Source organism: Mus pahari, chromosome 6 (assembly GCF_900095145.1).
Source record: "Mus pahari chromosome 6, PAHARI_EIJ_v1.1, whole genome shotgun sequence".
Taxonomy (NCBI): Eukaryota; Metazoa; Chordata; class Mammalia; order Rodentia; family Muridae; genus Mus; species Mus pahari.
This window is the reverse complement of record NC_034595.1, coordinates 58439555-58466900: the sequence shown is the minus strand read 5'-3', so window position 1 is coordinate 58466900 and position 27346 is coordinate 58439555. Positions and strand designations below refer to the sequence as shown.

At 55.2% G+C, this 27346-nt stretch overlaps 1 protein-coding gene across 1 annotated transcript in view; it reads right to left on the bottom strand.

The window, feature by feature from the left end:
• Positions 1-5315: 5315 nt before the first annotated feature.
• Glis1 (GLIS family zinc finger 1) overlaps positions 5316-27346 on the bottom strand; it is a 187819-nt gene continuing 165788 nt past the window's right edge. The window contains exons 4-10 of the mRNA XM_029539919.1: positions 25125-25286; positions 20713-20823; positions 17182-17314; positions 12894-13050; positions 8436-8611; positions 7934-8101; positions 5316-5791 (exon numbers count right to left, since the gene is read on the bottom strand). Coding sequence (XP_029395779.1) covers positions 5634-5791; positions 7934-8101; positions 8436-8611; positions 12894-13050; positions 17182-17314; positions 20713-20823; positions 25125-25286 — 1065 coding nt within the window. The 3' untranslated portion in view covers positions 5316-5633. The remainder of the gene's footprint in view (positions 5792-7933; positions 8102-8435; positions 8612-12893; positions 13051-17181; positions 17315-20712; positions 20824-25124; positions 25287-27346) is intronic.

Sequence of the window (27346 nt, the reverse complement as noted above, 5' to 3'; positions counted from 1 at the left end):
CCTGCCTCTGCCTCCCAAGTGCTGGGATTAAAGGCATGCGCCACCACTGCCTGGCAATAATTTTTTTTAATAGTAGAGCAGAATCAGTCTTTACTCTTCCTCAGCCATAGATGCGTCTTGAAATCAGGCTCAGGGCGGGTGGGTCAGGCCCTGAGGAGCCTGTGCCTTTGGCAGTTGGTCCTTCATTGGACTTAGGACCTCACCCTGGGGCTGCCCTCCAACTCCCAGCCTTTCCTGTAGAAGACACCCCACTCCTCTTTTGGGGCTCAGGCCTCTGGGGAAGATTGATGGACAGAGGCACCTGTAGGTAATGACAAAGGTAAACTGTGAGGATAGAGGGTCCTGGCTTGCCTGGGCACTGCCCCTCCCAGTTTCACAGTGGCTCTCCTGATTCACCAGCTTCGCCAGCAGGCACTCTTGCAGCCTGGAGTAAGGGCCAGGGGGCGTGGCTCTGTTCAGATGAGGAGCCAAGGTGCTGAGTGTCAGGCAGTTCTCCACAGATGAGTGGAGGAGGCGGGTCGTGGACTGTGGCAGACTGCATATCTGGGCTCTATAAACACACAAGGGGTTCAGAAGCTGGCCAAGGGAGCTACTGGGGCATTGCAGCTAGGAAGACAGAGTTCAATGTCCTGGCTCAGCCATATGCAATCAGGTCTTCAGTTCTTACCCAAGATGGGGAGTATCTAGGGCCATTTCTCACACGCTCAACCCGCACTGGGTGGGCGCTTTTGATGGAACCGTCTGTGTTAGTGTTTCCCATTTCCTTGGACCAGAGCCTTTAGGGAGTTTTGCACGTGGCCTGGTGGTGCCCACTCAGGGATGGGGCCGCCATAGCTGTGGGAACTCCCTTGCAGTTGAAGTGGAGAGCCATGGAGAGTCAGGAGATTGTTGTTAATATGGGTAAATGGGTCTCTGGGGGGGCAAGGTGACACAAGGTCCTTGGGACTCCTCTTCTGCCTCCTCTGTTACTCACCTGGCTCAGGTGACTGGTCCGGAGGGAGGTGCAGCCAAGCTGAGCAGCAAAGGTGCAGCTGCCAGGGATATAAGGGGATGGAGGCTAGCCCAGCTGCCTCCGGGGCCCCGACGACTGACTTAGCCCTGATCCTGACCTGCAGTCCCCGGTCGGCACTGCTATCCATTTACCTCAGAGGGCTTTGCTCTTTGAAAATCTGAGATTTGCCCCAGCTCCACCATCTGGGGCCCCAGTCTATTGGAGGGTCTCCCAGTATAGCCCTTCTCCCTCTCTGTGGTTCCTTGCAGGGCTTTGGGGTTGAAGTCAGGGACCCTAGGCTCCTGTGTTTAAAGGCTTGCCTTCTAGGAAGAGGTCAGCAGGCCTCTCCCTATTCTGGCTCTTGTTCTATGTGGACTCTTGTCATTGGCAAGTTAATTCAAACAGGCGTTTATTAAAGGCCGACTGTATACAAGGCTGTATGGAACCAGTGTGACTATGACAGGACTGTGACTGAGCAAGGGTGCACTTAGCCCCAGTCCCGCTCCCACAAGGCCTCAGCTAAGCTAGTTAAACGTCTTCAACCTGGAGCTGACTGCTGCTTTGCTGTCTCTCTAAACCAGTCTCTGTGGCTGGGCGTCTAGCTCTGCGCACGTTCCTAAGCAGGATGCAGTCGCCCCAGGCCCAGGGCCCCTGGGAATGAATGGAAAGCTTTGGCTGATGGGGGCTGGCAGCTTTCTCCTAGTTCCTGTTCTGTTTGCATTTCCCCCCAGAGACAGGACCACTTAGAAACCTATAAATGCCTGGCAGGGCCCGTGGCCCAGGCAAGTATATAAATCGGGACTTGTAAAGGCCTAATGGTCCCCTCTGGACAGGCGAGAGAGGCGCGTGCCAGAAGTCCTCAGGCGGGTCCAGGGGCTCAAATCCCGAGCTGTCATGTGCACTGACAGGATAGGGCGAGGCAGGAGGGCTGCTGTGGACTTGCACTGAATGTTAACACCATCCAAGTGGCCTCAGACAGTGACTGCCTTCGGCCTCAGTCTTTTTCTCTGCAAAGTAGGTCACAGCACTTAGCATACCAAATGGCCTAAAGCTGCGTGTGTCATTGGGGGTCAGCAGGCATGGGGTGTTTTAGAGTTCTAATGTACTGACTGTGGTGCTGTGGTCTCCATAGCTGACCAGGCTAATTGGAACAAGCTCTGTAAAACAGGCTGGCTTCAAACTCACAGATAGCCACCTGCCTCTGCCTCCCAAGTGTTGAGATTAAAGGCATGCACCACCACATCCTGGTTGATATTCTTTATGGTCCTACTGTGTGTGAGATTCTGTAGGGATCAGCCATTGTCATTATTCTCCTCCTCTTTCTCTCTCTCTCTCTCTTCCTCCTCTTCCTCCTCCTCCTCTGTCTCTCTCTGTCTCTCTGTCTCTGTCCCTCCCTCCCTCCCTCTGTCCCTCCCTCCCTCCCTCTTTCCCTCCCTCCCTCCCTCCAGTTCACTGATGGGTTTGGGCAGGTATGCAACAACTGTGGAGGTCCTGTCTCCACAGGCCTGGGAGGGAGAAGGGCTGATCAGGGCTCCCTCTTGGGTTGGTTTTCTAGAACTTTACCTGGTCAAAGCCTGCCCTGTCCAGCAGAGGGAGCTCCTACTTTCCATGAGGGTTGTTTGAATAGGGGGAGTGAGAAGAGGCCAGTGGTGAGGGGTGTCTCAGGAACTGCCCTCTGCTTGGATTTGTGGTGCAGTAGGTGGGGCCCTCTGCCTGTTGTGGGTCCTGAGGTAACTCATAGATCCCCAAAGGCCATCAAGAATCCTTGGGGGGGACAGGTACCAGTCTGGGGAAATCCCTGGGCCTGGCTATAGGGCTATAGGGTCAGAATGCACAACATTCCAGAGATGCTGGTCCAGCTGAGGAGTCAGTGAATGAAGCCCTGCCCCAAAGGCCTCTTCCCCCAACTGTCCCAAGTATGCCTTGGTCACAGAAAGATGATTTCAAACGCTGTTATGTCAGGTCAAAGGAAAAAAAATGGAGGAAAGGAATGAGACAATAGGGTGAACTGGAGGGGGTGGACTCAAGGCAGCAAGAAGGGAGGAGGGAGGCATAGGTCAGCAAGGCAGCAGGAGACAGTGTGGACCCTGGAGGGAGGAGAGGGGGTGTGGAAGAGGGAAAGAAGAGGAGGGGACAGGGCTCCTAGGGAATCCCAGGTAGGAATGGGGGACAACTTCAGCTGGTCACCTACATGGTCAGGTCTGGGTTGTCCTGGCATTGGACAGACACACCTCCATTGGTCAAAAGATCCCCTCCCCCCAGGCCTTCTGAGCTGTGTGTGGCCTGTCCGTCCATGACGTTGCAGCCTACCCTGGGTGACAATGACATCTCCTCACCACTTAGGGTCATGATGTCCCTGGGAGTGGCGACAAGGCAGCTCCCAGGTCCCTTGGTCTGAAGGACAGAGCTGATGAGTGCCCAGGACGCCTTGCTTGGCTGGAGGAGGGATCAAAGATGTCTTGGAGATATGGAGACCCTCCTGTGCTGTGCCCATGCTGAGCCTCCAAGGATTCCTGGAATGAGCGAGCAGGATGGGGAGACAGAACCCCAACAACCGTAGCAGTCCCAGCCTGTGGTGCCCCGTGGAGCTCTGCCTGGTACCTCCATAGCTTGCCTGTCTTCTCCGGTGTCTGCTTCTAACGGCCTTTGTCTCCTCCCTCTCTCCTCTTTGGAACTAAATGGAATCCAACTGCCAGCACCCTGTGTGTTCCCTGTGTGCTCGAGGCTCAGCCCTTTTCATTATTAATAGAAATATGTCCTCATTGTACAGCTTAATTCTGCTTATCTGGACTGGATTAAGAGCCTACAATGACATGCAGTATTGACTCCTGAGCATCCCTGCTAAAGGAAATTTGCCACAGCCTAATTAGTTCCATAAAAAGTAGGGGAGGGGTGGAGTGGGCACCCTGGGTGGGAGTCAGGGGCCCTTTGTGCTGTGTGACTTAGGTTGGTTTTTTCCTCACTGAGGCCTCAACTGGGCCTACACCAGGAGGCCAGGGCTGAGGCGGATGTGGGAGGCAGGAAGCCGAGTTCAAGGGCCCAGCGGCACCCTGGGTATGGAGCACAGGGTGGCTGCATCACATGGGCGCGTGACTGTGCCTTCTCTGTTCCTCAGTCTATAGAACAGGATAAGTAGCTCTCTTACACAAGGACAACTGTGATGAAAGAGGTTGTTGCAGTCATGGGAGAAGGCAGCCATAAGTTCATCCCACATTTGAAAGACAAGCAGGAGCTGCCACCAATCCAGGAGTATGGGATGGATGAAGACTATGTGATACTGCAAGATGACTGCAGGGCACGGGCGTGACCCTGTGAACCATGCTGGTGTTCATTGGCTACGGCACCATAGGGCCCCGGAGCCCTGGAACAGCGGAACACAGAACAGTGACATCTCAGCTTTGGGAAGGACTCACATTTGGGGTAACTGAGATGTCTCTAGATGACAGAGAAGGCCCGAGTATGCCATCTAGCATGGCTGGGTAACCAAGGAGCTTCAGTTTCCCTTCTAAAGAAGGGGGCCACCGAGCTCTTCCCCTCTCACCTCTGCTGTGTAGACTGAGCTGGGTGTATCTTGGTGGCTGCTGCTCAGGGGGGGAGAAGACCCTCCCCAGAGCATTTCTGAAGCCGGGGAGGGCTGGTACAGAGGGGTGAGGAGGGAACTTAGCCCCCTCAGTCTCCTTCCAAGTGGGATGCCTATCTTGGTCTTTTCCTTGGGTGACCCTATCACGAAGCCCGTTTCTAGGCACCCCCTGCAGACTGGATGGGGGTCTGCTGTCTGGGCTGGACACCCGAGACAGGAGATTTAAGCCATGGTGCTCTCAGGACCGGCCTCCTCTATAGGCTGGGACAGTGTGTGGGGTCCCCTGGCTCAGTGCCCTCTGCACCCAGATAGTCTGTGGGGTGCCTTTTATCTCTTGCTTTACAAGGCTGTTGGGTCCCATGGTGTCCTTGACTTGCATACTGTCCAGACAGCAGAGCCAAAGCTGGCTGAGGGCAGAAGGTGAGAAGGCTGGCTCCATGATTCCCCCCTCCCCCTGTCTGTGTATGTGTGTGCACACACGTATGTAAGTATGTATGTATGTGTGTGTTTGTCTGTCCCTGAGTACCTCTCAGACTCTCTGCCCTAGGACTATCTCTGCCTAGCTTGCTGCCTTGGGACTGGTCTGGGGTCTGTAAGGACCACTGATAGGATAGGAGAAGAGGGTTTTCATCCCCACAGCTGTACCCAGGGCCTCCCGGGCACAGGGCTCTCACTGAACTCCCTTAAGGTCTTCTGGGTCTCAGCCTTTATGCTGATCCCAAAGTAGAACCAAGCCTTCATGTCTAGTTTCCAGTTTTTAATGTTTTTCTTGTAAAACCAAAAATATAAAACTTGCAGGGAGGTGGAAAAGAGGTCCTGTACATTGTATATACACGAGGTCTGTGATCTGAGAACCTTAGGGAGAGAGAGAGGAAGACACAGTCAAGGAGCTGTCAAGAGGGCCACAGCTCCTGGCAGGCAGCTCTGAGACCAGACAGCCCTCCAGGTAGGGTAGTGCCCTGTGGCGTGGCCTCGCTGCCCCGTGTGGGAAGCACCAGCGGATGGCAGGTAGGTGAAGTAGCGTCAGGAGCCGGGCAGGCAGGCAGAGCAGCGCTCCGTCCTTCAGGTGTCGGTGTAGATGGACGGGATGTGACTCAGGCAGTGGTCAAAGGCCCCGTTGGGGAAGAAGCCACAGTCCTCAGGACCACTGGGTACCAGGTCTTCAGCCGGCTGTGGCTGCAGCGCTGGGGGACACGGCGTTTCTGCCAGGGCCTCGTAGCCTGTGCGCAGAGAGCAGAGGGTCAGAGGGGGCGGTGCCAGAGGCTGGCACGTGGCCCATCTGGGGCCTCTCCTGTTATGTTCCTTTCATGGGGCCTAGAGGTGGGGGTGCAGATGATCTGGGTGGGGAGGAGACATGGTGGTCTAGCGCTCCAAAGGGGCCAGGGGAGCTGGGAAGACAGGCAGACCAGCTTGGCATACCCTTCCTCAGTATTGGACTGTGGTATAGATGGAGAGAGAGGGAGGGAGTGAAGGAGAGACAGAGGTGGGGGTAAAGGATGGAGAAGGGGAGAACACTGTAGTGCCTACTCTTAGAGGGCTTGGTAGAAGGAACTCAGCTACCTATGCTTCCAGGTCCCCCCACCAGATTCAAGATGCCTCAAGAGGGAGGCCGGCATTACTGAAACTTAGTAAGTGATCATTAAGACCAATTAACTTCACAGCAGTTTGGTGACATGGGACTATCTTTATGGTGAAGAGGTAGGCTCAGAGAGAGGCAGATATCTAAGGCCACATTGCTAGTAAGTAGGGGGCTGGCACTTAAATGCAAGTCCACTTGGCCCTAGGGACACCTGGCTTTTCTGGAAGACATGCTGTTTCTGGAGTGAGGTCACTGCTCAGGGGTTTGGCCCTGAGGCAGAGACCTGAGAGGATCATCCTAGCTAACACCCAGTCCCTGAGCTGCTGTCATGACTTTATGTGGCTTTGGTAAGCGGGTCTCAGTCTCCTACATCTATGAAATGGGTATGGGGCGAACTGTCCTGAAGCCTTTTAGCCCACATATTTATTCATCCTGGGACTATTAACATTTTTATGGGTGGTGGCTAGCCATGAGGCAGTCAAATACAGTTGGAATAGGTGCTGGGGACAGACGGGAAGAGGCCCTCTCCATTCTAATGTCAGACTGGGCTGGGCTGGGAACACAGAATGCAGACAACGAACAGTATGGGCACAGAGTGGGTACCTAATCACAAAGGTGGCCTGCATGCAGCCCTGTCATGTATATATGTGGCTCATATCTACCCACAGATGTATGTTCACTGTACTCAAACGCAGGTCCATGTACATACAAGCACAGCAACCTGAGGTAGCGCCACATGTACAAGTGCATGTATGTGCATGTATGTCTGTGGAGTTAGATGTAAGTCTCACATGTGTGTGCATGTATGTTCATGTATGTCTGTGGAGTTAGATGTGAGTCTCAAGGTAGGTAACGACGTGAGAGAGGCATGTGAACATCAGTACAACATAAGAATACATGCATGTGCCATGGGTACTCCTCAAAGTGCCCGGAACCACCTGGGCCAGCCCTACATGAATACAGATATGCTCCACAAAATGGCAAGGGAGAACACAGACTCAGAGCATGTGTGTGTGCACACACAGCAAAGCCCCCAGTGATGATGGAGCCACAGGTCTGTGTTTACTGGTGGCCTCCCTGCCTGGCCCCATGTCCACTGTCCGTGGTCCTCTGTCCCCCACTGTGCTGCTCACAGGCTACTCAAGAGCCCTCCACAGGGCCTCAGCTTCCCCTCGGTCTGGGCTTTAGGATCTTCACGAGATCTGGACCCCGGAGCTGACTGGGAAGGGGTTGACTGAGGTAATTCAGGAGGAACTACCCACCAATAGGCTGTCCCGAGTTCTGCTCTGCCTGCTGGTTAGAGCCTGATTCCAGCTCTGGGCAACACGCAGCCCTCCCTGTCCACAGCACCTCTGCACCCAGCAGGGCTAGAGCATCAGGTTTCCTATCCCCGCACTCTCAGATCCCTGGTCCCGCATGGCGCAGGCAGGCCCCAGGCCCTACCCCTTCCGATTTCTCTGCTGTGAAGCAGGGTCCAACGCTGTGTTGAACCAGAACTCAGCATGTACTTGATAAGCACTCAGTATGAAACACCACTAGGACCATTCTCTAGTTCAGAGAGTCTAGGGACTGAGAGCATTTAGAGACAGCTGGGCAAAGCTATGGCAGGAATACAGTCAGTCATTCTGGCAAGGGTGTACCCTAGCTCAGGGAGACTGGGCTTCTCCAAGCTTCTGCTTCTATCTCTACATGGGGCTGTTAAGACAGACATGAGATAGTGCACAAAGTCCAAACAGGGCCAGCCTTGGTAGTGCTCGGGGAAGGGTGGTCTCGGGAAGCTTACCCGGTGCAGATAAAGGTGTACTGAGGCTGGAGTAGGTGTTGGGTCGCAAGGGGTTGAAACCGAGGGCGTCACCCACCAGTCCATCCCTGGAGGCCGCTGGCTCAGTGGCCCGGTAGCAGTCAGCGTAGGGGAAGCAGTTCTGGATGGAATGGAAACTGCCTTGGTAGCCTGCAAGAGGAGGCAGGGATGACGGTGACAGACAGAAGCACCCGGGTCATGGGGGATCAGCCCTCTCGTTGTCCGGTCCAGGCATTGAGGGTGTGAATGAGGAGAGCGCACAGGAAAGGTGAAGGTCTGCTAAAGTCTGTGGCTGATACTGGAGACCTACAATGGTTGGCCTGCTGCCTCCCAACTCCACCACACTCACCCAGTCTTCCTCCAGCCAGCAGGTCTCTCCAACCTGTTATGAAGGCATGAGCCCGATATGGTCCTTGGAACCCACCCTGCCTGCCCCAGACCCTGTGTCAGTCCCTCGGGTCACAAGTGGTTGACTGCAGCTTACCTTGGGGGCTGGGCAGAGGTGGTGGTGGGCTTTGAAAGGATGGGTAGGTAGGCTTGCTGGGGACCGTGGAGAATGACGGTCCCCCTGGAGACTGACTCTGGGAGGCTGGTGGCAGCGGTGGGGGACCAAGCCCCTTCAGTGGGCTGACCATGGGTGAAAGGAGACCAGGCCCCAGGCTGGAAAGAACAGAGTACCATATGACTTCAGGACAGAGGTACAACCCAGGGCCTCAGCGCCTGCTCTAATTTCTGATGCCATGACCGTGTCTGTGAGCCTCCTGCTATAGCTATAGTTTAGCTGAGAACTCAATATTCAGGTCTGCCAGTAAGCAAGGAACAGAGATGTCTATGGCCTCGGAAATCCACAGAGCAGAGTTTAAACTTCTGGCAGCTTCCATCAGACACAGATCTTGGGATGTTGGGAGCCTCAGTTTACCGGCAGGGAGCTGTGTTCACCTGACATGCCGCAGCCGTCACTATCTATCGTGAGTTAAATACCATCCACTCCTGCTGGCGACCAGCCCTCCATTGTGTGCCACTCTGGCATTCTGGATGAGGGGTGGAACAGACCACCTGAAGGCTGATTCACTAGGTCCCTTTTTAGACCAGGAAACCAAAGTTCAGAGAGGCTGCACAGGCTCTCTGTCTGCCTGGGCACAAGGCATCGGGCCTCACAGGTCTTGGTGAGAGTATAATCAAAACAAGGTAAGCGAATGACCCAGCACAATGTGCACACATCCTCACTGATAAATGCCGCAGTGGGGAAGGAAAAGTAGCTGGTGCACCTGGCGCGCGGGCTGGCACCTGGCACGCGGGCGCACCTGGCACGCGGGCTGGCATCCCACTCTGCCATGTACTTCAGAGAACCTCTCCTGCTTTCCAGCCGTTGTGTCTCCTATGGCATAGCTCCTGTGACGGAAGGGATCCAGGCTCAAGCCTGCACTCTTTGGAAACATTTGTGAGCTAAAACATTCAGTTTTAAGAGAGAGATGTGGGGTGCCTTGAATGCAGCCATGTTGAAGGTGTGCTGCCTGACTTTACTGCAGATCCTACAAGCCAGGCTCCCAACTCAGATTTCCATCCTAACCTGAGGATCTATCTACCTGCAGGGACTCTGAACCCATGCTCAGGCTTGTAGCCTGACAGTGCATGTATGTGTCGCAGAGGTGGGTGAGAGTAAGAGACAGGTCCCCAAGACTTCAGGTTGACTTGTGGCATTTCCTGGACTATACATTAATGGTTCTCAACCTGTGGGTCACGACGCCAAGGGGTTGCACATCAGATATTTACATTATAAATCATAGCAGAAGCAAAATTACAGTTTGGAGGTAGCAACAAAATAATTTTATGATGATGGGGGGGGGTCACCACAACATAAAGAACTGTATTAAAGGGTCGCAGCGCTAGGAAGATTGAGAACCGCTGGTCTATGTAGTAAAGCAGACTGTGTCAAGCAAGGCACATTATCTTCATCCTCCTACTAGAAGTTAGATTCACTGGGCAGGTCAGTGCCCACTCTGAAGAAAGTAGGACTGAGTGGCAGAGACAGGAGATCCTGGGGACACGCTGGAGGTGCCTCCTCTTCCTTCAGCCCTGGCGGCCTGTTCCTACAGGCTTACCAATACACTGCCATCTTCCACCCACTTGAGACGCCACTATCTGAAGGTCAGGAGTCAAGTCCTCATTGTCTCTCTGGATTTAACCTTCCCAACTGTTAAAGTTTCCATCCCATGTCCTCCCTCTGTCCACTGCCAACTGTGAAGGCTGGGCCACATTCTCCTAGCCGGTGTCAGTCAGGCCAAGACACGGTAGATACGAAGTTCTTTCCTTCAGAACTGTGGGGTGTCTGACTTGTCCCCTTCTCATTGCAGTCTCCAAAACCCAGCTGTGCCTTGCGGAGAGGGACAGCCGTGGCCTTCTGCATAACCAGAGCCCACGAAGAGGCCTGGCGTGTGGCAAGCAATGGCTAACGTCCACAAACAGTTTCTTTTTGAGACAGGGTCTTAACTGTTTAGCCCAGGCTGCCCTTAAACTCACCATTCTCCTGCCTCAGTGCTCTGACTGCTTATTTCAGGTGTATGGCCAACATGCCCTGCCACAAAGTAGCTTTCTAAACCCCACGGATGAAGTACAATGCAGAACCGAGCAGGGGTCTGGGGGAAGCGTGTGCAACTTCAAGGTTTATTTTCTCTGTCCAGACCTGCCATAAATTCTCCTCTGCCACCTTCACAGACAGTAAAATTAAACAGAACGAAACTGCACGCAGATGGCACAGGCTGGTCTGCCTCACCCCAATGGCAAGAAAGTCACCTGGAGCCAGGGACCTCTCTGAAGCCAGACAAGAACTCCAGGAACACACGCGCTTGAGCTCTAGTTGAAGCCTATATAAGTTACCTTGGACCTGGATAGACCCCAGGGCTCCATGCCTTCCTTGTGCAAGGCTGGGAAAGAAACCCACCAAATTTGGTGTCTCCTCGGAGCCAGGGTAAATACATTTGGTCATGAAGTCAGGCCCTCTTAGCATATTTTTGAGTGAATCAGATAATTCTGTCAAGCTATTTAAACGTCCCAGCAAACCGCTGGGGAGCCCCAAGTGGCCAGTCCCTGTTGATTTTGGCAAGTAGGGGAAGCTGAAGGCCTTCCCACCCATCTCTCCTCTGGGGCTGAAAAAGAAACCCATTCAGGCGAGCCCCAGGCTGTGTCAGCCGAGGGGCCCTCCTCTCCAGCAGGCATCCGGAACCCGGGCGCCTGGCGGCTGGGGACAGCTCTCGCCTCTCGGGTCCTGTCTTGTCATCACTCTGCCTCTCCCTGTAGGCATTCCTGATGGGTACTTATGCCGGCGGCAAGCGGGTGATGAATGAGGCCAAGCAACCGGCCCAGGCCCTGCAAGGGCCTTGGCTTTAATGTCTTAGTTGAGGCTGGCCACTGGCTAAGCAGGTGGCCTGAGATGGGGACAGAAAGGGCAGGAGAGACTAGGGAGGGGACCCAGGTGACACAAGCAATGCCAAGCAGGGTGTGTGGTCCTCACCACCTTCCTGGAGAAAGGCTTTTTAATGCCTTTTATGGAGGAAGAGAGAGAGGTTCAGGGAGAGCCCAAGAAGTCGGGTTCCCTCACCTAGCCAGGAGCAAGTCTGTGCCATGACAACTATCTGGGTCCTCTCCCCATCTGCCCAGCCTTAGCTCAGGCTGCCATCTCTATCCCAAGCCCTTCACTGCCCCTCAGCATGCCGTTGGCCTGGCCTAACCTTTAGGATACCTCTATTACCAGCCTTAAATCTGGTTCTGGGGGCTCCTCTCCAGCTCAGGATTCCACGTCACAGTTCCTCTCCATCCCAGCATTTCCCAGCTCTCACCATGCCTGCGTTTGTCCCTGCTGCTCTTCCCCACACCCGCCCACTGGACCCTGGAGCCCGGCTTAGCCCTATGCCTGTAGGCAGCCCATCTGGCCCACTGGCTTCCTTCCTGGGCCTCCGCAGCCCTTCCTGCTCCTCTCCCACATGACTGAACTGTGCTGCCTGTCCAGCATCTCCTCACACAAAGCCAGCAGTGGCCCAGCACCGGGGCCGGGGAGCTGCTCACAGGGATCAGGAAAGAACTGATGGATGAATGGCCAGAGGACCCGGGGTGAGGGGAACAGCAAGCCACAGATGTGGTAGTAAAGCCAGACTGATCCCAGGTGTACAGCGGTCAAGGCTATGCAGCCTTCGGGAGGGAGGGCAAGGAAGGAGGAAGTTGCTGGGGCCGGACCTTGAGCAACAAATTCAAGCAAGTCACTACTGGGGATGAAACAAAGTGGGTGGGGGGTGGGGACTGGGACTCCTTCTGATCATGTAAGAGCATGACAGCATGTTCCCAGATCCGGCCAATAAGGCAAGAAACACACTGAATACAGTGGCACTGTGGAAGGCTCTGAGGGTTCCAACGGGACCCAGGTTAGCCTCTTTATGGAAAGTCTGGTCTCAAAGTCCTGAGAGCCAGGTAGATGCCGAGGGGTACTCCTGAGAGCCCGGTTGCAGCAGATTTTTCTTAGAGGCTTCTGCAGGGAGGATGCGGGTAGCTAGAAGACTAGGTATGCATACATCTGCCTCCGGTGGTAGGGGCATCCCTGGGAGGTACCAACATCTTACACAGAAGGCGGTGCAGAACACAGGCCCCAGTCAGTGATGCATAAATGTAGGTTGCTGTCGTCAGTCACAACAGATTGTGTGCGGTTCACCTGCCCTGTCCACCTCCCACTCGAGTGCTCAGGTGTGCGGCTCACCTGCCTGTCCACCTCCCACTCGAGTGCTCAGGTGTGCAGCTCACCTGCCTGTCCACCTCCCACTCGAGTGCTCAGGTGTGCAGCTCACCTGCCTGTCCACCTCCCACTCAAGAGCTCAGGTGTGCAGCTCACCTGCCCTGTCCACCTCCCATGTGAGTGCTCAGGTGTGGCCCCTGAGGACTGGCTTGTCATACATACCTATCCCTGGTGCTCTCAGCTGTGGGCAGAGGGGACAGGTGGTGGTGGGAACCAGTGGGGACCTCCAGCTGGTGGTGCCTGGAAGGGACGTCGTGGGAGGGGGACAGGATGCCTGAAGCAAGCCCATTTTGTGGTGTGACGGAGCCAGGATATACACCTGCAAGGAACCAAACACATGTTATTGGACCTTGGCTACTCGCTGGGGTAAGTCCATCTCAGGAGCCATGCCTGTCTGCTTATGGAGAGAATGACAAGAGGGACACTCCACCAAGAGTGGTGATGGCATCACTCTGGTTCAAATCGTGGCTGACAGAGTTGAGGGCACTCTAATGACAGAGATGATGAAGGGCGGGGGGGACTGCCAGAGACACGGTGTGGGAAACTTGGAATGAGCTGCTTCAAATCTCCATGGAGCTATCATGGAAAAGCAAGGATGGCTCTGTATCCCCAGAAGCAGGTGGGACCTTAAAACGGAGAGGGCTTGGTAGAACCTAACAGTGGGGCTCCCTCTGCATAAACTAAATCTTGCCTCTGCAGACACAGGCAGGCAGAGCCTGAGACTCCACTGTGACCAGCTTGTAAAGGAATGGCTGAAGAGCAGGCCTGGGCAGGCTGACTCTGGAGGCTTCTAGAAGGCCTACTACAGAGAGTTATTCAGGCTGTGTATCCTATGTGAGAGCCTCACTCCAGGATGGGAGTCACACAGGTCGGCTCACAGACCAACAGTTCTAGGTCTGTCACACATTGGTCCAGAGTTCCATCTGAGGGTCTGGGGACCACAGAGGGCACCCCTGTCAGGAGAGGATGGTCCCTCCTCTGGGCACAAGGCCTGCATCTGTCTTGTGGTGCTGGAGATGATATCTAGGTCATGAATGCTAGGCAAGACCGCTATCACCGAGTCACATCGCCAGCTCAGGGGTGGAAGGTCTCAGATGCTCCCAACTTTACCTGAAAAAGAATGGGACCAGTTTTGCCCTCTCATTAATATGCTTATCTGAATAGAAATATTAATGTTCTTGAAATCAAGAACATGGATTCTTGCATCAAGGTGACATGGAGGGAGGACTTTCCCCAAGGGCTATGCTCTCAGAAGTGCTGGTACAATGTCCACTGGCTGGCCAGTCTCCCCCTGCCAGCAGTTACTTCTTAAATGCTGTTCTAGTTGTAAGGGTGTTGGGGTACAGGAGCTCACACCCATAGCTTTTGAAGACCACTTAAGGTCTAGCCTGGGAACACTCGGGTTTCTTTCAGGGTGAGCTCAGCTGCTTTCCAAGGCTATCTCATCCTAGACGGGACATTCTGACTAGAACCTACAGGAGGCTATTATCAGGGCACTGAATGGGGCTGGGGCACAGGTCCGGGGCAGCATCAAGGAGCTATGATAATGTGGCTCCAGTGCCTTTACACTGCCACTATTGATAGCAGCACTCTGCCTTGAAGACCAGAGGGGCTGCTTGTGTGGTACAGGTCACTGTGCGCCAGGTGTAGCACTAAGAAAAGTCCCATTATTAGGTCATCATGGTTGGTAACTATATTTATGTGCCAAGGTTCTCCACATGCCTCATCTGACAGTTTGGAAACTCAGACTCCCTGAACATTAGGCTCCAAATGGAGAGGCTGCCTATCTGAGGCAGAGGCGTCAGCCGGGCTGGGGTCTAAAGTGTCCAATGCTACAGGCATTGTAGCCAGCGGACCATGACACCCAGACCCCAGGCAGCCACCGAGCACCCTGTGGCCGTCCTCCCCAGTGCTGCTTCGCAACCTTGAGAACCCTGCCGCCAGGGTCAGCAGTGCTGTGTCCTGCAGGGTCAGCAGTGGGGCTGCCCACTGCTGCCCGTCCTGGCCGTGCACACACATCCTCCTGCCTTGGTCAGGGGGTACCTTGAGGGGAAGGTTGTGGGAGCAGCACGTGGTGTCATGCTGCTTGGCCCGCTCTACTTCACCTCACTCTCCTTACTCCCCTCTTGCCTGCCATCTTGAATCAATTTTGAGGTCCTGACAGCTGGGACGGCTGGAATGCGGATGGGTCCCTCTGCCACGCTGACACCCACTTCTCACATCCCCACTACCTGTCTCGGCACATGCCTGCCAGGTACATGTCCCCTCCCGGAGCAGGCAGTGACAAATGTATATCCCTGCCTCGCCCCCTCGGTTCTGGGCTCTTCTGATCCTTCTAGAATCTGTCCCCTGCCTTTGTCGCTGTCCCAGCTGATGCCCTTGTCTTTATAGCCCCACAGAGATGCACGGCAGTGACAGACAGCGGATGGGACAGAAGAGTCACCAGGCCGTCAGGGCCATGGAGGTGGGGACTGGGCCTGTAGCCTCCCCAGACCACATCACTTTGGGCTGTAAAGCAGCAACATCAATCATCAGCCACGAGCACTTAACCTCTGGCCCTAACATCTGTTCTCAACTGTGCCTCAGGCGTCTGTGTGCAGCCCAGCCCCAGGGAGCACCTGGCATACTATCCTCCCTGCTGCTTGTGGGTTGGAGAGCCGAGGTCAATACCAGCCAGAGCCTAGCAGGTGTGAAGAACGGTGTGAGGTGGCACTCAATGAAGAGCAAAGCCTCGGGGACAGTCCGGGCTCAAGCAGGCACTCCCCAAGTGAATGGAGCAGCGGGAAGCAGATATTGGCCCCAAACAGCCACTGGGGTGCATTTTCGGCTTTGTCCTCACAGCAGGCCCGAGAGGGGCACTGAGGAAGACTTGAGCTCATCCACACTGGGCAGCAGGCAGGCGTGGTATCAGCCAGAGGCCTTCCACCTGTGCGCGTGTCCTGGCGGATCTGTTTCTCAGTAAGGTAGCTTGTAGCTAGGGACGAGATGAGATGCCATCTGTTAAGAGAGACAATTACTGAGGTCCCTGCCCCTGCTGCTGATCTACATGGGTTAGTTCTTCTTGCCTGGTGAGTCCTCTCAAGGTGGACGCATGGAGGCTGCAGGCCCCAGGGCCCAGGCAGCTGTGCCCCCATCAGTGGGAGCCCCTCTCTGGAGTCCTCGGCTTAGGGTCCTGGCGATGGAGAATAAGCCCCTTTCTGTCCCTTCCAGTCCTGTACTTTTGGGATTTGGGGTACCTGGCTGGGGTATGCGCATCCCCTCCTCCTGGTATGCTCCCCGGGGCATCCTCACACAGTAGGCCTGAAGATGGGTGAAAACCTTTTTCTCCCAAGGCCGTCTGGCAAGGGCCCTGACATGTTTTAAAATCTGATATTACTTAAGTGTTGGGGGAAAGAATATAATTAGAAAATAAAAAAAAAAATGCTTTAAATGGTTGGAGTAATTCAAGAACTCCCAGAGGGCGGCTGAGGACTCTGCTCTGAGGCTGTGGTTTCCTCAGGGGTGGAAGGCGCAGCCCGAGAACCTCCCACTGAATCTAAAGGCCATGCTGCCCGCAGTTGGGCAGTGTTCCCAGGCCACGGAGCCAGGATTCCTGCCATGGCCCGAGGGTGCGTGCAGCCTGCAGCAGCTGTTCTTGTTGGACCACTGGCTATGAGTGTTGCCCAAATGGGCCTTCAGGGTCACGCCCAGAGAGCCCTAAGCCGGGCCACAGAGCTCAGCAGTGAGCAGGTTGTGCTCATGGTTTATGTCACCCAGGCCTCTCAAAGCCTCAGCTTTCTCTTCTGAAGGAGTCTGGGCATGGAGCAAGACTCCTCAAGTCCAGACTGGGGCTGGCCGGGTACTTCTCGGAGTGCCCCACTGGGGTGAGTTGTACGTAGGCAGGCGTGCCACAAGGAAGAACTGGCGTGCCCTGGGCGGGGTAGACTCTCTTCATGGCACTTCAGGCAGGGCCACGTGTCCCCCAAGCCTGGTTCTGCAGGTGTCCTAAGCGAGATGCTACTGAGTGAGATGAGGCAGAGTCCGGCTTTCTCCAGAGGAATTTCCCTGCCACAGGCTTGTGGGGATACAGAAGGGAAACGGACAGCCCCAAGGAAGACTTCCAAGAGGAGGGGACAAGGAGGCAGGCTCTGAGAGCAGGCCAAGAGCCATCTTGGTGAAGGAAGAGGGGGAGAAGGCTTCCTGAGCGAGGACAGGTAGCTGCCCACAGTGCCTCCATCAGACTAAGGGGGAGCGGGCGCCATCTTATGGCATCGATCTACTTAGCAGAGCTGTGAGAAGACATCCTGCAAGTGTGGGGCGCAGAAGCGATGGCGTCCAGGAGACAACGCACCCTGCAACACGTCTCGCCCATGTGCTCTTGGGCTGACAGTGCGCCGGAGTCCTCCTGGGGGATGGCTGGCAGAGAAAGGGCCCACTGGCTGTGCCCTGGCTGTGCCTCATGCGAACATACCTGGGAGGAGTTCCTGGCTCAGGGTTTGGCTGCCCTTCCCTCTGCTGGCCGGCAACGGTGTGGATGCTTGGAGCTGCTGCAGGGCCAGACACTCGGACAGGACATCAGCCTCTGGGTCGGCACCTGTGTGCAGCTGGGAAGCAGGAGGTGAGCAAGTGTGAGTGGCAGGCCGCCTGGCGACAGGCACCCCCTGTTCGGGGGGACAAGGCAGGAAAGTCAGGAGCCTGAAGTAGGACCTTCTTCACTATCCTGGTTTCCTCATCAGGAAAGTGGGCTAGCGGACACTATAAGGGCTTCCGAGAAGAGACACAAGCACAGGATTTGATGGGCAAAGATTTTACTAGAGGTAGCCCAGTGAGCCAGGTTAGGAGGGAGGGGAGCCTCCCAGGTTCCAGTTGTGGTCCTGTCTCTATCTCTCTCTCTTTCTTACTCTCTCTCCTCCCCTTCCCTCTCCCCCCTCTCTCCTTCCTCCCCCCTCTCTCTCCAGAGTTGAGGACCGAACCCAGGGCCTTACCACTCTACCACTGTGCTAAGCCCCCACCCTCTGTGTCTCTTGGGGAGGGTCTCCTTGTGGTCCCTGAGGGGTCAGCTTTAGAGGTGTGGCCTCAGCACAATCTAGGAGGGATAGTTAAGTGTGACTAATGGGTCTTTGCAGCTCCCATCAGGGCAACCAGTGGTGGTAGGCGTGACGTTGCTTAGCAACCGTCCCTTGACCCCCTCGCTCCATCCATCCTCCCTGTGACTATGAGGGACGATGGAAAGAATCCAGGGTTGGCCTCCAGCTCCATGCCACCTCTTATTCCCTGTGTGTCCATGGATTAATAACTGCTCTGCGTCTCACATCTTGCCTGGGTTCTGGAGCGGTGACTGCCTCTACCACTGCAGCCATGGCTGGTAGTGAGGCGATGACTGAGAGGATCATTTGCAGAGAACCATGGGTAGGGTTGGCTGGGCTCCAGCTGCACGACTCCCACAGGGTCACAGTAGTGGCCCAGTGGATTGCTGTATGGACCAGAGCTATCTGTCTGGCTAGCAGCAAAGCTTGGCTGGGGATGATCTGGTCCATGACCGCTGGGACAAAGTGTCTTAGAGCATCTAAACTTCTCCAGGTGGAGCTAAGACAGACAGAGGGTGGGGCTTTCAAGACATGGGGTGACAAGGGGACAGGCACCTGCATGAGAGGTGACCCTTCTCCAGGGGAATCCCAAAGCTTAGCAGCCAAGAGCCAAGGCTCTGTCCAAATGCTCACTTTACCAGGTCAAAACAGGTGCTGAGAAGGCCAGAGCCTTGCCCGTTTTCTCGGGCAGCTGAGAGTCAGGCCCGAGGGGCTTGCCACCTTCCCAGGTGGAGGGAGGGCTGACCAGGTGGGGAAGGCGTGCCAGTCTCACACTGGGTGCTCAGCGCCTGACCCAGCAGCTGTTTTCCATGTAAATGAAGTTTCTGGCAAAAGAGGGCCAAGGCATGTTCTTACAGACCGCAATGTCGATTGGATTAGGAACAGCAGGAGAAGAGAATTAAGGAAGAAAAGCATTTCTAATTCTCTCCAAAATGCAGCAGGGCTGCCAAGGGCTTGTCATAATACAAGGGTCGCCTTACCCAGAGAGATCCATCATCCCCGATGGCTCTAATGGATGCTTATTGTTGGGAAGTTTGCAGATCTGCAGCCCAGGTCCCTGGGGGCTCAATGTGAGCCAAGCATGGGCCTGGGAAAACCAGGGCAGGATTCTTAGGTCCTTAGGCACCAGTATGCTGGGACAGCAGCCTCCTTGGCACCTAGTTCCAGCCTACGGAAGCCTGAGCCATCCCTTGCTGCCCTGAGGCCCCTCTGCCTTGGGCAGTGTCAGGATCTGGCAGCCCAGCTGTCTGTCCTGGGCTGAGTGACTGGGCTACTTCATTAACACCCCGAGCCTCAGTTCTCATGTCTCTGAAATGGACACAAGCAAAGCCCCCTCCCCCCTTGCAGGATGACAGCTACAGCACATACACTGGGTTAGTGGCTTGTCCACCATGGTGTGTCCTCTGGGGTCCTGACCCCCCACCCCCCACCCCCAGCCCAGGTCTCAGTGAGTTAAGGATGTAATGACATTTAAGCTGCATGCACTCACTCCACCCTCCTCTGCTCTACCTTTCAAATGGGTCCCCAGTGCCTCCAGGATGGAGGCCCTGCGATCCTATCCATTTCCATCACGGGGTTGCTGTGCTCCCAGTGACATCTCTATCTGCCTGTTTACGGGACGGAAGTCATCTGTTCCCCCAGTCTGCATGCAGCTTTGCTGTTTTGTTTTCTGCGTGTTCAAGGTCACGTGTGTGGACCACAGTGCTCACTGCTCACATTGCTTAAGAGTGAATGGGTTGCCCTCCTCACTTTGCTGGTGTTCTGTGGTTAGCTCTGCCTGTCCCTCCACTCTCACAGCCTCTGATGTTTGAGTAAACCCGACTCCCATGGCCCTTGGAGATTGAGTGCCACAGGCCAGGATGCTTGCTGATGCTCCAAGGTGACTGGCTTGATCCTTACTTTATAACCCAGAGACCCTAGCAGCGTATTGCTGACTTTCTCAGGCAAAACATTCTCCTGGGTTTTTGGTCCTGGTGAAATGCACCGCCATCGATGTATCCCCTGGGGTCCTGATGCTCTCACCACACCCTCTACCCCCCACGCTAGCCCAGGTCTCCATCGGTTTATCCCGGGGCCTTTCCACTCTTTCCCTTGCTCCTGGTGCAGAGCTTTAGCCTTCCATTTCACTCTAACACGCCCCTTCTCCACACAGCCCCAGAGGCATCTCCAGGCCACGGGGTTTTGCTTTGTTTTCCCCTCAAGATGGCATTGAATATCCTTGGGACACAGCATGTGGGACTGCCCACCTATGTAGAGTGACACTGGCTCTGCATGTGCCGTGGTCATTCCAGGCACACACTTCTCACCTGACTCAGCTGCCCACCCCTTCTGTGTTTGTGAATCTGTGCCCTGTCACTCAGTCCTCACCCACGGCCCAGCCAGCAATGGAGGAACAGGAAACACAGAGGCATAGGCCACTAAGCTGGGCGGGGCAGACTCTGCAGGTGGGACCAGAGTCACACCCCTACTTTTCCTGGTTCCTGGTGCTTTTTCCTGGAACCTTTCTGTTCTCATGCAGATGGGCCAAGGCCCTTTATCTGTGCCAGAAATGACCCCCCTTCCATCATTATCATATGGCAAGGGGCCTCCTTTTGTCTGCCTCACATCACTGAAAACGGGTACATCTTTTATTTTGTACCCATGATGCCTAGCCAAGGCTGGGTATCAGGGCCACAGCTAAGGATACCAGTCTGCTGTTGGGTGAATGTCTATCAACTTGGGGTGACAGGGGTAGGGTTGTGGGCTGGTATACTGACTGGGTGGGAGGAAGACATGGGCAGATGGAAGAGCAGTGGGCACGTATGCGGGTGTAACGAGTGCTGTGCACACAGACACGGGAGAGTTGGTCTAATGCCGGACAAGTGGCTGAGATTAGCGGTTTCTGCAGAGATGGGACTGGGCTTGTGGCCACCTACCTTCTTACGCACCTGCTGCTCTTTGGCTGAGTGGGCCTTCACGTGCTTGCGGAGGGAGCTGGGGTCCGTGTAGCGCTTGGAGCAGCCAGGGATCTGACAAGCGTATGGCTTCTGTAACATCAGAGGGGAATGAGGGATGGGTAAGAGGCCACTGTTGAAGGTGACAGTCCCTTGTGTGGCCTGCCACGGGAAGGGGGAGATAGGTAAGGAGCAGGCTGCAGTCTGAAGGCTACAGATAAGGGGAGGTCACCCGGTCTGGGGGAGGAGAGTGCCAGGTCCCCATTCTGCCACCATGTTAGGACTACAGGCCAGTCGGCAAAGGGGGGCTGACTGAACCCTATACATCTTTCTAGCTCACACTGGCTGTGACGAAAATGCTGTTATAGCACAGCTGCACAGAAGCAGTATGTGAAGCGGGGGCACACAAGAGGCTGTTCTGGGCAGGAGAATGAAGAGAAGAGGGGAAATCCCAGGGCCAGCTTGGATGACTGCTGTTAGGTGGCAGGTCCAGGTCCAAGTGGCACTATGGGTCACAGCAAGCACGGTCCTCCTTCCAGTAACGGGGGGTGGGGAGCTGGCCTCAAGGAGCACAAGCCGGGAGGCCCAAAGGCTGTGCTGTCTGCACGGGCACGGGCCAAACCCGCTTCCTATGACTATCCCACTGCCCTGGAAGAGCAACAGGGGACCAAGCCAGCCCCTTGCTTCTGTTCAGATTCCTGCCTCAGGTTCTCCCATCTCCCAGACCCTAAATTCCTGCCATGCTAAGTCCTAGAGCTCCTGTCACAGTGTAGCCATGGTCCTGCCTCTGTGCACCCCTCCACGGACCTCTGATAGTCGGGATCTGGGTCAGCTCCTGGCACTGACTAGGGTCCCCTTCTACCGTTGTCCTCCCTCGTTTCCCACAATGCTGCTCCTACCCCACCCTACCCACATCACTTCCTCTTTACCCTCGCTCAGATCCTGTCTCCAGGATTGACCTGAGATTCCCACAGGCCATGCTGTCCACCTGTGCTGTCCATCTTTCCACTGTCCCTCCGTGAGGGACCTATCTAATCCTGCTCAGGTTCCAGAAGACCAGCGAAGGGCAACTAACGGTCCTACATGCATCCCACAGCTCAGGGGCGGTCAGTACTTGGGGTTGAGGCAGGAAGTTCACAGGGCTTCCTATGGTTGAAGCACACTGAGTGCCTTCATAGCCCTCAGGACCGCCTCCTGGAACTGCAAAGGATAGAAGTCTGTGCGCTCAGGCGTGCGGGTGTACGGCGTGTGTGTTTAGGAAATGGTACCTCTCAGAATAAGCCCCAGGGACTGTCATGTCCAGTCAGACACACCAAGTGGAGCTACCCAGAAGCTTCAAGGCAATGTCGCCCCAGCCAGAGGCGGGGGGAGCTGGGAGAGGTGCCCACTGTGCAGGTGGGGAGAAGCAGAAAGAGATGACCATAACCATACCTTGGAGCTGCCACGGAGATTGCCAGGTTAAAGAATGGAGAACAACAAAAAGAGAGAGACAGTGGTGAGAAGCTGACTAGGCCAACAGGAAGGCAGGGGAGGGAGAGGGAGGCCTGCCTGGGACTGCCCCACCACCTGCTTCAGCATGCGAGTCCCACACATTCGCACAGCCCCTCACATGAGACCCAGCCTCCACTAACACACAGACACACACGCATGCATGCACGCAAACGCACACACGCGCACACGCACACGCTCTCTCTGAGGGGCCCTACCCAACCCCAGAACACTCTCCCATGAGCCCTGCCCTGCCCTTGAGCTGGCTGGCCCCAGGCCTTGTCCCTTAGGAATGCTGATACAAATCCGCACACTTTGGTCAGAAAGCAAACAAACAGCTCTCTGTGGCAGGCACGCTTGCTCGGGAACAGGGCAGCAAGGCCCAGCTTCGTGTTTGTTTTTCCAGGGCTTGACGTGTACCGAACATTCCTCGGGCCCAGCTCCCTTGAGCCCTCAGGAAACCCCGTGGCTATCCCAAGCTACCAGCCAAACCCTAGGCCCGGAATCCCCACACACGCTCCAAGACTGGTCTTGTGGCTTGTATGTACCGAGCTCCGTGAGCTAGACATTCTGTCTCTGAGGGCTTCCTGGGCACAGCACTACTGCGCACGGCCACTTATGGTTCCCTCTGAGTCCCACACCCATCCATGAGAATTGCCCCAGTTCTATAGAAGATGTCATAGCCAGCAGGTGTGTGCCTCGCCGTTAGGGGACTACCTTCTCTCAGGGCCTCCAAACAGACCAATCAAATAAACAGAGGCCTATCCTGCTAACGGGGAAACTGAGGCCCACACTGGATCCCACACTGGTGTGGCAGGATTTGGCTGATGTAACAGACTAGGAAAGAAAGGGCTGCCTGGTTTGCGTGCAGGCCTCTTATCATTCCCCTCAGCTATACCCTCTATTTTCAAGAGGCAGACCTCTTACCACTGAGAAGACTGGGGTACAGGAGATAAGGGGGGTTCTCATCCGAGCTTTCTGACAAGTGGCAGTACCAAAATCAGAGCTGCAGCTTGCCTTCTCCAGTCTGACCAGAGAACTCCCTTCCTGCCATGGGCCCTGTGCTCTCTGATGCCAGGGAGAACTGAGGCTGGGTCTCTGCGACAGGTCCTGTGTGTGAGCCTGACCCACTGCTGACCTGAGGGGTGCGGGCTAGGACGTGGTCTAGCAACAAGGAGTGTCCCGTGCTGGGCAGGGAGCTGGGCGTGAGTGGGGTTTGGTGCCCCCGCAGACCTGTCAGAGACTCCTTAGATAGATGAAGGCCTGGGGTGATACTGTGGGCTTGTGTGAACCTGGCCCAGCCTAGCACTCGGGGGCTATGTTCACTCATCGGGCAGGGCTGGGATACATTGTAAGGGCAGGGCTGAGGAAGGGGCTGGAAACTAGAGAGGCCATGGGGACATGTCCCAGGCCTGGGCAGGGGCTCACCGTGGTTTCAAGACAAATCGAGGGGTGCTGCAGTATGAGCTGCATCTCTCAAGGACCAGTGCCAAGGACCCCAAGGCTGAGGTGACCAAGGAGAGAGGCTTGGAAGAGCCATAGGTCACTTCAGGTCTCTAAGAGGAGGGAAGCTGAGTTTGAGTTGGGGACAAAGACTACCCCTTGCCACTCTGTCCCTTCTGCTTAGACATAGCCCTTCAAGCTTTTCCAATAAAGACATCTGGGCCCAGCCAACTGCATCTTGCCCGCCATTGACACAGAAACGATCTGAGTTAGGTCTCCGCTTCGCCTGAACTGGGGCAGGTGCATGACACTATGGGGCTGGAAGAGAGCGGGGGGGGGGGACACAGCCTGGCTCCGGTTTCCTGTGAGTTTTCCTCTCACTTTTCTCAATCTGGGTTCCCAGCTTTGAGGTACAGGGCTGGGATTGGAGGGCTGTGTGTCTGCTCAGGTTTGACTTCTACCGTTTTTATGGCTTCCAAGTTGCAAGAATAGGTCAGTTAGCCCCTTGAGCTCCCCATTCCCTCATCTGTGGAGCCAAGCCCCATCCTAGCCACCCAAACATACGCAGCACAGCAGAGAACTGCTCTCAAGTCCAAAGGTGGGTTCTCCCAGAAGACTCCAGCCTTATGCTGCACACAGGGTTGGGGTCCTCCCATGGCACACACTACTTTCCCTGTGAGGCTGGCATGAACACTTGAGTCTGTCACCTCTGCCAGAGTCAGCCATGCAATCGTGAGCACACACAGGACCCCTAAGCCCACTTCCCTCCTGTGTCACATGGGTCAGGGACCTTGGTAGTTGTATAGGGACTTCCTGAAAGTGCTGTGTCAACTGCTGATGTCCTTACTCGCACAGGGGAAGAGTGGAATGACCTGGGACGGAGCCTTGGGTCTCTGTTACCTGACACATAAGCAAGGGCAGGGAGGCGGGAAGAGACAACACTGGACTGTCAGGCTGGATCTAGCGTGTCACCAACTACAGCTCCTTTAGGAAGAAAGAGCCTCAGAGAGCCTATGTATTGTCCCCAAGTGGAGTGGGAAGAGCAGGAAATAGCCTGCTCAGGATGTAGATGTAGCTGGCCTTCCAAAGAAAGCATGTGGGATTGAGTGAGAGCAGCCAATTCCCCATAAAGGCCCCGGGACCTGGGCTGGTCCCGTGGGCAAAGGAGGGTAATCTCAACTGAAGGTGTTTGCTAAGTTTGGTCTGCCCATCTTACATCTTCATTGAGGACATATGGCCATACCCAACTTATTTGTGTTTGCTACAACTGGAGGATGATGGGGAAAAATCTATCTACTTAGTGGAAAGGGAGTCTGCTAATTATCCTACAATACAAAGAGCACACCCCACCCACTCCTGCCCTGTGTGGCAGAGCCCGAGAGTCCAGGCAGAGACTCTGCCAGGAGAGTGGGGTCTGTGTGCAGCCCTGTTCCACCCCGGCCTCCACATTCAGGCCTACCTACCGTGTCGAGGTGGGTGCGTTGGTGCTTGGCACGGTCGCTGGAGTTGCTGAAGGCCTTCTGGCAGCCTGGGTGCTGGCACAGGTATGGCTTCTCGCCTGTATGGCTCCGCAGGTGGATCTTCAGGTTCTCCAGACGGGAAAAGGCCTTACTGCAGCCTTCGAACTGCAGGAGAGGCTGATGAGGGGTGCCCTCAGCCCCGAGGGCCCACCCACCTAGAAACAGCACCCCCTCCGCATACCTGGCCCAGATCAAGTACCTGCTGCTGTCTTCCCTAAGCCTCTGGGAACATGGCCCCTGAGAAGTGTTCAGGGATAAGAACGTGGCCGGACTTAGAAACTGCTAGGGCGGGACAAGATGACCTTGGGAGTAACAACCCACACCTGAGCCAGTTGTGCACCCCATTAGCAACTCCAAGGCAAGCCATGTCTGAGCATAGAACCCCAGAAAGTGGGAGCCCAGCCTGGACTGGAAGGGCTCCATCCCTGAGAGGCTCCGGGGTGCCCTGAGACCTTGATGTATCTGTACCTCTCCAAAGGTGAGGCTGTGGCTATCCATCAGCCCATCAGAGCCGTACAAGGAGGGCAATGAATGGCAATGGGTGCCATCCTTGATAACTGTTGTGAGGCTGGTCAGTAACCACACATGTGTCACGGGGTCGCATGTCGTTTAGCTGTCCTACGCCCACCATCTAGTGGGATGCTTGCTAGGTAGTGGACATGTAGTAGACACAATATGGCTGTTAGGTTCCTAACAGTGAGTGTGTGGCCTCGGCCCACCCTGCTCACCTTCCATGGCCTCAACTGTGTGTCCCCTCAGCCTCTGCTGAGCCTGGACCCCCCTTCCATACCTTTGGCTTATGTGTATGTGTCCTCCCTGCCCCTGCCCTGCTCTCCAGACAGGAGCCCCGACACATCAAGAGAATCCAGCGCCCCCTTCCTCACAGACCTGCCACCTAGCATCTCCCACCTGCCTGCCTCTCTGCCTGGCCTCCTCTAGCAGAAGGCAGTTTCCAACTTCTGTTCACGCCTGTTCCTCAGCTAGGAAGGACATCTCTCCTAACCATCCAACAAACTCCTGCTCAGCCTTCAAAGTCCAGCTCAGAGGCTGGCTTTAGTGTGATGTCACCTCCTGCCAGCCCATGCCAGCCAGCCTTCTGGCTATGTGTCCTTCAGGGTGTGGTGGGGGTCCACAGTGGCTGTAACCTGCTGCTCCAGCACAGTGCTGATTTTTTTTGTTTTGTTTTGTTTTTTTAAGATTTATTTATTTATTATATGTAAGTACACTNTAGCTGTCTTCAACACTCCAGAAGAGGGCGTCAGATCTTGTTATGAGATGGTTATGAGCCACCATGTGGTTGCTGGGATTTGAACTCTGGACCTTTGGAAGAGCAGTCGGGTGCTCTTACCCAATGAGCCATCTCACCAGCCCCACAGTGCTGATGTTTAGTTACAAACCTCTGAAGCACGTGACATCAATGTCCTGGTCTCAAAAAAAAATTGGTAAAGTGAAGGGACCTGCCCAACCAAGGTCACATGACACAGCGAAGACAAGGTACAGGCCAGATGTGATGTCAAAGCCTAGGTAGGGTGATTGTGCTTGCTGATTTCCAGTGACTACTGAGGATGAAGGGATGGAGCCATGTTTCCTGAGGGCTAGGCTGCAAAACGGCTCTTCTGTACCCTTTCCCTGGCTCCTCCTCAAGGGAAGGAGGTTGTTGCAGGTTCTGTTGTCCCCTCTCCCGAGCTGCCCTCTGCTCTTTAAGGCCTTGGCAACTTTAAAGGTGCAGTGCCTGATAGCATGTTTGGGGCCTGTCTGGAAAAGCCTAGGGGCAGAGTTAAGATCCTATGGTCCATCTGGCTTAGGTCCTTATCTCTATAGCAGTAGGCAGCTTAATCTAGGGAGGCTCTGTATGCCTGGTAATGTCTAGCTTGGGGACATTCATTTGGATGGAGTGGCTCCAGCTTAGGCTGGGCTAACCAGGATGTCAAGGCAACTCAGTCATGGGTACTGACTGCCCTCTAGGACGACAAGACCAAGACCGCACAGGAGATATACATGTCATCAGGAAGCATTAGAGCCAAACTGTCAGAGCAAGAGAGTTGTAGGCTATGGCAGCACAGACCTGTCCCTTCAGCCAGCCTGAGAGAGTGAGGACTGTCCCAAGCATGGAGAGATGGGAAGGGATGTGGAAGACACAGTATCTGGTCATAGCAGCACCCACG